Raw genomic sequence first — 8424 nt, forward strand, 5'->3', positions numbered from 1 at the left:
AATGGCATTTGCAAAAGCAAATATGCTGCCTCTTGAGCACATATTTCTACATGTGTGAGGAATTTGTTTCCAATTTGTCTTATTTGCTGCTTTAAAGATAAATTTCCCTTCCTTGCCTCTTCACAAGCATCATGAAGTAAATTAGACATTCCTCTCTGGGACTTCGAAATATACGACACAATATATGCTGCACAAGCATATGCATCAAGAATGAACTGCACATCTATGTTAGCTTCCCATGACCTCAACAATATCTGATTGTATGGGTTTATTCTTATTTCTGCAATGCTGCGACGCAAAAATACCTTCGGAGACTTTAAAGAAGACCGTATTGCCAAAATGTAATCTTCCTTTGTCAAATTTATCATTGTCAAAAATTCATCAAAACTCATTGCATTGCACAATTTAGAATCATTGAGCAGTTCACATATTTTCCTGTAATTTTGCTGTACATCTGCATTCTGTTCAAATTTGTCCTCCTCCAATGGTTCTAAAATGATGGTTTCTGGCATTGGAGGCAAAGGAAAATTAAAACGACAAATATTCTTTCCTGCTTTCTTGCATGTTCTAGCATGCCTGTGTGTTTGATAATTGACAAGTTCCGCAATATTTTCATTTTTGAAACAAGTGGAATGCTCATCAATAAAGTTTTGAATCTCTTCATTAGTTGACTTTCCATACACAGGTGCATTTTCTATCCAAAGAAGCAAATGGATGTGTGGAGATCCCCTTTGCTGAAACTCAACACGAAAGAAATGGTCAACAATTTTTCCTAAAGGACTGCAGTCACCTTTCAAAATTTTGGACTTAAATATCTGAAACCTATGGCTAAAATATCTCGAACAAGTTACTGGATCTCTTTTAATGAGTTCACATTTCTCGATCCAAGTCAATTCATCAACATCTGACTCAGTTAGTTCTGCATTGTTCAAACTTTTGCTCAATATCTGAATCAAATTTTTCCATTTTGTTTCTGCAGCTGAGAAAGAACAAAACCATGTTGGAATACCAAGCTGTCTTATCATTGCAAAAACATCTCTTTTTGCACTTTCCCAATATGCTGGTGATCCTCTTAATGTTCTCAAGACTCTATACCCTTCATTTAATTTAACAATGTTATCAAACGAAGTAGGATTCAAAACATGACCAGCTGTTATTTTTTTGCCTTCGCCTTTGCACTTTCGCATTGCAAGTGTCACTTTGTCCTGAATTTGCTTTATCTGTAATTTTTTTAACTTGAAAAAAAGGTTTGGCATTGAACATGCTGCTCGGCGATCTTGGGATCTTAACTCCCATTTGCAAATTGAACTGTAAGTAACTGGCACCGTACGATTTTTGTTAGACATTCTTCTCTGACCACAGTATATAGTTGGAAATGCTAAATATTCTGCATCTGGATCTTGATACAACCCAAGAGGTGTTTGGTTTTCACCTGGTGCAAATGACATTGTCTTATTTAATGATCTTACATCTGCAGGATGCAGCAACGTGTCTGTATTTCCAGTAAGTCTACTTTCAAAATTTGGATCTTCTGTCCATTCATCAACATCATCTTCATCTTGCAAAGAACTGGTCTCATTTTCCAATTCATTTGTATAAGATGTGTTCTCACAACTCGTAGCATTTTCACCTGATTTTTGCTCAGTAGCATAAAACTCTCTCTGTTCTTGTAAAATGTCCCAGTTTTCTCTTATTGATATCCCTTCATTTCGAAACAATTCACTGTTTTCTAAAAGCCACTTGAGTGCATTCATACATTTGTTTGGTCGTATAGCCTCATACAAAACATGGTGCTTATAACTCAACTTTCTTTTTAATTTCACTTGAATTGTTTCAGTTTCAGCTAACGTCCGTGGTAAAGATTTGACAGTAGTGTTGACATCTGAAGGAACATTAACAACATTCCCACGTAAACTCTTTTGTCCTCCTCTTGGTTTTTCCATCAACTGCATAAATGGAATTCTTGGACTAATGAGACGCTCTTCCATTTCAGTAATATTTAATTCGGGAGGTTTCGGGGGAAATTCTAATCCATTCACAACTGCTAAAGCTGGTATTTTACCAAGTTTTAAGTACTTCTTACAAGTATGACAAATCCATTCTGTATCTTTTGCACTTTTGATACCTTGCAAACATTTGTGTGCTATATCTAATGTATACAGAAACTGAGCCTTAGAAACACCATCCCTAAACCAAGTTTGTGTACAGCAAGAGCAAACAAATAATGGACCTTCCTTTACTAATTGTTTAAAATTCATTACTGCAATTTCCTCAGTTTGTTCAAGTCCTTCCCTCAAAGGGGTCACATTAGAACAACTTGAAACATCATTTTCAATCTGGCAATCTGAATTGCTACTTATTTCCCCAACTTCTGGTAAATTTAAACTATCAACATAGTTTTCAATAACAACATTTTGGGTTCCTCTCTTATTCCAAACGTCATTATCCATTTTTTCAGTTTTCCCTTTTTTTCTTAATGAATGATCTTGACATTTAGGATTTTTATTCTCATTATGTTCTGACCAACATCGTTTCCTCGACTGTGTTCTATTTTCTCCTAATGACAAGTCACTTTCACTGCAAATGCGTGTTACAGGTTTTCTTGGTTTGTTGGAAAGAGTCTTAAAACAGAAGGCATTGATTTCATACTGCACATTATCCAAACTAATGCAAGACAAAGACATACACAGATGTCGTAGAAAATTGCAAAGAGCTTGAAAACAGTTGTGTATTGTCATAGTACACTTTCCATCAGGGTTGCAAAGCCCATCATTTCCTCTATTATGAGCATCAAACACAAAAAATCTGTCACCTCTTTGTTTCAAAGCTATTGCTGCTGAATGAAAAATCAGAATACAAGCATCATATTTTGCAAATGACATATTCAAACTGTTTTCTAATGAAAAACCAACCTCTTCTCCCACAGTTTGTGCCATGTTGCCAAAATAAGTCTGTCTGACAAATGATGAAATATATTTATTTCTAAATTCAATGTGATTTGGTAGTTCAGAAGCTAATAAAAATGAGTTTGATTTAATGATTAAATGATACAAAACATCTCCAGTCTCCAAAACTGAATGTAGATCATGTTTTGTGAAAGATGCGTTTTCGTAAAAATGACAAAATAATAGAAACATAAAACTGTTTGTCACACATTGTTTTCCCCTTGAACTGATTGGGAAGATTTCCGCACATTGAGAATGATTTGCTTGTACAGTTAGTTGTTGTCTTTCCACACTTAAATTTTGTTGTTCGGCCATATTTTAAGAACTGAAATATCAAGTTATCTAAATACTCTGACTTGAAACTATAATTAATTAAACATACTTTTTTGGACACTCATTGTAGCTCATAATATATGTATTTCTACTTTGAAATTCTAAATCAACTAAACTTTTGAAGTCTACGAGTATCAATTAAAACAGCTTCTTTCAGTTAGTATTTTACGTTCAATACAATGAAAATGCATACATGTATTAATAAATTTGATTGTCAAATTGTCGCACTAGAGATGTGTTATGCATGAAATACATAAAGTAGTGTCTCTTCTACTTGGATTCTCAATCTAACTCTCACACAACTTTATCAAATCCAAATGCTATTATATATGTACTGTCTGTACACAAAAATCTTGTTTTTGTTCAAATGATAACCTTCTGAAGTTCTAATTTCAATCAATATATGTATTCAGTTCTTTATATGCTCATAAATCTTCATTCATATTCGTTCCAATTCACATTTTGCTTGAAGTAAGTTGCTCATATTGTTCTCAAATTATGATAATGTCAGCAAGTTTCTCATTCTGTACCTATATTCTGAAGTTAGTGCCAGTTTGTGCTCAAAGGAAGTCTCAAAATGATCTCATTTTTCTCTATGAAGTTTCTCACTTTGTTCTCAAATTCTCAAGTTTGTCTCAATAGAAGTTTCTCATTTTGTTTTCAAATTGATAAGTTGATGTCAATTTTCTCAATAAGTTCTCATATTGTTCTCAAAATCTCAAGTTTACCAACATATATATATATTGAACAATTGTTCAGATTTTCTTCTCAAGAATCAAGATAGTCTTAATTTTAATAATCAATTACAAAACATTTTACCACCAATAATTTTTTTTCAATAAATTTTTATGATTTAGTTATTTGAAATTAATGATATACACGTAATATCAAATGAAAAGTTAATGAAGTTTCCAAAACAAATTACAGATTATACTATGGCGAACGAACCCGATACCAATATGGTCGACAGATAGCGAGGGTAAGCTTGTACGCCCTAGATGATGATCAACTAATGACTATCAACAACAACGAAAATATAAAATCATGAATAAACAAATCGAATCTTTTATAATAGCTGGTCTGTCCACACGTCGATCTCTTTACATATACTAGGCTTTATCAAAATAGACAAGAAATCTATTCAGAGAAAAAAATCCAATATGGCCGATTGATAGTAAAAAAACATCAGTAGTCTGAATCCTACTCTACATGACTATCAGACGAGGATAATAAACAATACATACCTATATATATATTCAAAAGAAAACAAATTATTCACCTCTGATTCGCTTCTCTTTCTCCACGTGGCTTTGTTTATGTTGTTGTTTTCTGACCTCTGGGCTGTCTTCTTCTTTGTGAAAATGTCGAATGTCAGGATATATTCTTACGCATTATTTTCATTTAGATGCAAAGATATTTTACACCTGATTATCAATATTTATAGCAATAACTGTTTAAGATATCTGAAAACAAATATAGACATGTAAATTCAACAAAAACACTACGATATACTTTGAACTACTTTTCTACGCGCAATATTTATAAGGATGTAATACAGCTCTGGTTGAATACCTAACCCGACTCGCTTAGCATCGTTAACTTCATGAATATTCATAAGCATTTACTTTCAAGTCTTTTTGTGCAAACCTTTACCATTTATCAAAAAACTTAGAAATTTTGTTTACTTTCAGGTTATGAAAGTTGTATAGTATTATATCTCTACCATTCTGATATATCAACTTCTGCGTAAACTTGATTATCACCTCCGCACATTTCTGCCGCTAGGGGTGCCATCATGCATACAAATGAGCTACTCGAGCGACGATATTATACGGTGGCATATATGCCACCGTCTAAAAATGACACTATTTGGAGGTTTGACACGCATGCGCCAATTTAAAGCAACCTATTCCAAGTATTTAAAATATCTAAGGGTTACAAACCGATGTTACGTTAAATATTAATTATTTTTTTTAAAGTATCAGATTAAATGATATTTTAATCTTGCAATATCTACTAGTATGCCTCGTATGGGCATTTTGCAAGCCTTCTTCACCCATCTTCTTTAAATTATGATACACACAAGCAAGCACCAGCCGTTATAAAGTTTTTCTCCTAATAAAAAAACCCTATATCTGATAATAAACAAGTGTATTATTTTACTCTGTCCCGAGTTTTTGCTTCTACCACTTTTCGCTTGATATTTCAATAATTATAAATACCTTAAAGTTGTGCTCAAACTATGTTCATCCATTTATATAAATCAAAGTACTGAAAGTACTGAAAGACGGTGGCGTGAAAAGTTGGGTTGGTTTATCAAGATGCTACTGTTGTCTGATTTCTTTAGGTATGGTAAAACAACAAAATGAAATCAAGAGGCAAATGTTTATTGAACACATAGCTAGGTTTGATAAAAGATGAAGAACTTTTTAATAACAATACAGAATCTTGTATATTTGAGAGTATATCAGTTTGGAAAATAGAGATAAACAAAATAATGGAAGTTTATCTATCATGAGATATATATAAAGAATAGATAACAATATAATGATTTACACAAAGGTTTTTTATTTTGGTTATGTTATTAGAGTGGATTGGGAGAATTAGTTTTTCTAAGATGAACTGAATGTCAACTGGTATATTGACAATGGCAATGAAAATTTGGCACAAATTATTTGGCAGTATGTTCTTTTCATATTTAGAACATGTACACATTTCAAAGAAAGAAATGGATGAATTGTAAAATGGCATGCAGAGATTATAGTCTATAGCGTATTTCGTGATCAAGTTGCATTACATTTCACTTATCTTTCAGCAAGATAATTATTGCTTAGATTTTGTGCTGTGTATGTAAACTATAACTAAACTACTAGAATATGCATCAAGTAAGGGTAGTATCAGAAACAAAAAAAGTAAAGTATAAACAAACATGTTCTATATATAAACACACCATATATCTATGTCAAAGAAATAACCATATGTGAATGTCTCTTATAGACTGAACAATTGAGTTATATGGTTATGAAGATGAAAACAACAAAAATACAACTAAAACTAACAATATGCATCAAGTAAGAGTATTACTAAAATGGGAAAAACCAACATAATTAACAGAAATCAATCTGTATATCCCAAATGAAGATTGGATGAAAGGGTCATATGGTTTTTTGAAACAAAAACAATAAAAGTAGACTAACTATCAAAGTTAACAAAATTAATCAACTTGTATAACCACTGTGTGCATGCAAAGTTAGAAAAGCATGTACCGGTATTTCTGTAAACAGTTGCTGTTTGCATTTGCTCATTAAATATTTACAACCAGAAATTAAACTAGATCTATATACAGTTATGGTGTTTCAGAAAAGGTAAAAATAAGGTAAGTGAAATATTACAAATTTAATAAACCTGTTTACAAATGTCAATTTGAAGAGATGTCATGATAGCTAATCAATAATCATACTGACTTTTTTTATAGTAATTTAACAGTTCTTACAAAAAGTATTTATTTTGATATGGTTCGAATGTAGGAATGTTGGCAAGTGTTTATAACAATTCAAAGGAAATGACTGTTGTGCCGTTGATGACGAGCTTCACAGGGAAGAGAAGTTTGTCAACAATCATATTTTCTAGCTGTTGTAAGTTAAAAGTTCCGGCTTCTTCCACATATCTTTGAACTTGGGCACGAACCATGTCCAGATCCACAATAAAGTCTTTATATATGTCATCTTCCTTGACACACATTTCACAGTGGGTGTCCGTCATTGACAGAGCTTCGACATTTCCGGTTACAACCATATCTTTAGGTTGTACAGCCTGAAACAATGAAGTATTCATTCGTTATTATACATAATATGCATAGCTGATATTTTTTGGCATGATTAAAGTACATTATTTTTTTTCCAATCTTGTGTAAATTTACAATAAACTAGTACTATGCTTGGATTTTGAATACATGTAAATGCAGTTGAATGTATCAAGCTATTGTTACCTTGATGGTGGTGTTTCTTGTGGAGTTGAGACTCTTCTTTCTGAGCCATTCAGATACAAGACAATGAGTAACTTCAATGTATTGCCCTATCTTCAAGTCTTGTTTACTCAGTTCTCTCCAAAGAGTTAGTTCCATTGTCTGTCCATTCTCTTCTAAGGTCAATGCTCTAATCTTAGTGTCCTTCTGGGCAACTTTCACTGTTTTGATTGCTTCATCCTGCAAAGAAAATCAATTGAAAAGTAAACTATAGGGGTATAATTCAATACAAGTACAATTGTTTTTAATTTCATTTGATTATGAATTATAATTTTAGATGATTTTTAACTTTAATATCAAGTTGAGATACGTACACGAATAATTTGCCCTTGAACAGTCAGGATTTCTCTAACAGGCGATGACATTGCATCCTTCAAGGTTTTTGTAGGTGATGGTGGCATGATTATGGTAACTGCTTTTTCCTTTAAAGATTCTGGCACTTGTACAGCTGGTCCTGCCATAATTTTTTATTGTTTGGACAGTACAAGTCGACTTCCTTACACAATGAAATTTCTTATTTGTAGGGTCCTTCCGTCTTTGATAGTTGGCATTTTTGCTTCATCACTAAGAGTGACAAGCATGGCCTCAGTTCCATCAGCAACACTAAAGTTCAAGATAAAACCCTTTTCTCCATTTGCATTGGTAAAGGTGGCCAGGTTTGATGGCTGTTGCTTTAACCAAAGCATTGGGATATGGAAGGGAATCTCCTGACTTCATTTTTTGCAACTCTGCCAAAGTTTTGTGCAGCATCTGAAATACAGAAATAAATTAAGAGTCTTGAAGAATGTCTATAGATACTTAATATAATGGTCTTGTACGATGGTAATAGATTTACAATGTTGAGTATTTTAATATTGCAGACAATTGATTATTATTGTTTTATATTTTGAACTCATTATGCATATTTGTAAGAGGTGAGATTGTTTTAATTATTATGTGTTTTTTTAGCTGAAATGCAGTAACGCGTAATATAATAAGTTTTTAAAATGGCAAATACACAACAATGGGTTTATGGTCTGAATAATATGATTCCAGAGTAGCACATGAAATTTCAGCAGAACTATTTAAGTTGGTATATACATGATCTAAACAACTTCCATAGTCAGTTGTAGAACTATGCAT

At 32.5% G+C, this 8424-nt stretch overlaps 1 protein-coding gene across 1 annotated transcript; it reads right to left on the minus strand.

The window, feature by feature from the left end:
- Positions 1-5578: 5578 nt before the first annotated feature.
- LOC128179989 (uncharacterized) lies at positions 5579-8001 on the minus strand. Its single transcript, XM_052847722.1, has 3 exons — positions 7617-8001; positions 7267-7482; positions 5579-7091 (listed from the first exon to the last, which is right to left on the minus strand). Exons 1-3 carry the CDS (start codon positions 7761-7763, stop codon positions 6822-6824), a joined length of 633 nt encoding a protein of 210 aa, XP_052703682.1. The 5' UTR covers positions 7764-8001; the 3' UTR covers positions 5579-6821.
- Positions 8002-8424: the final 423 nt, after the last annotated feature.

The sequence above is a fragment of the Crassostrea angulata genome, chromosome 4 (genome assembly GCF_025612915.1).
Source record: "Crassostrea angulata isolate pt1a10 chromosome 4, ASM2561291v2, whole genome shotgun sequence".
Classification (NCBI taxonomy): Eukaryota; Metazoa; Mollusca; class Bivalvia; order Ostreida; family Ostreidae; genus Magallana; species Magallana angulata.

What these genes read in the sequence shown, in the direction of transcription:
- LOC128179989 (XM_052847722.1), bottom strand. Translation starts at nt 7,763, where the DNA reads ATGGCAGGACCAGCTGTACAAGTGCCAGAATCTTTAAAGGAAAAAGCA. An exon ending in TTCAAGGGCAAATTATTCGT is followed by an intron (nt 7,483 to 7,616) that starts GTACGTATCTCA and finishes TTTTCTTTGCAG; the next exon opens with GATGAAGCAATCAAAACAGT. An exon ending in CAAGAAACACCACCATCAAG is followed by an intron (nt 7,092 to 7,266) that starts GTAACAATAGCT and finishes TCATTGTTTCAG; the next exon opens with GCTGTACAACCTAAAGATAT.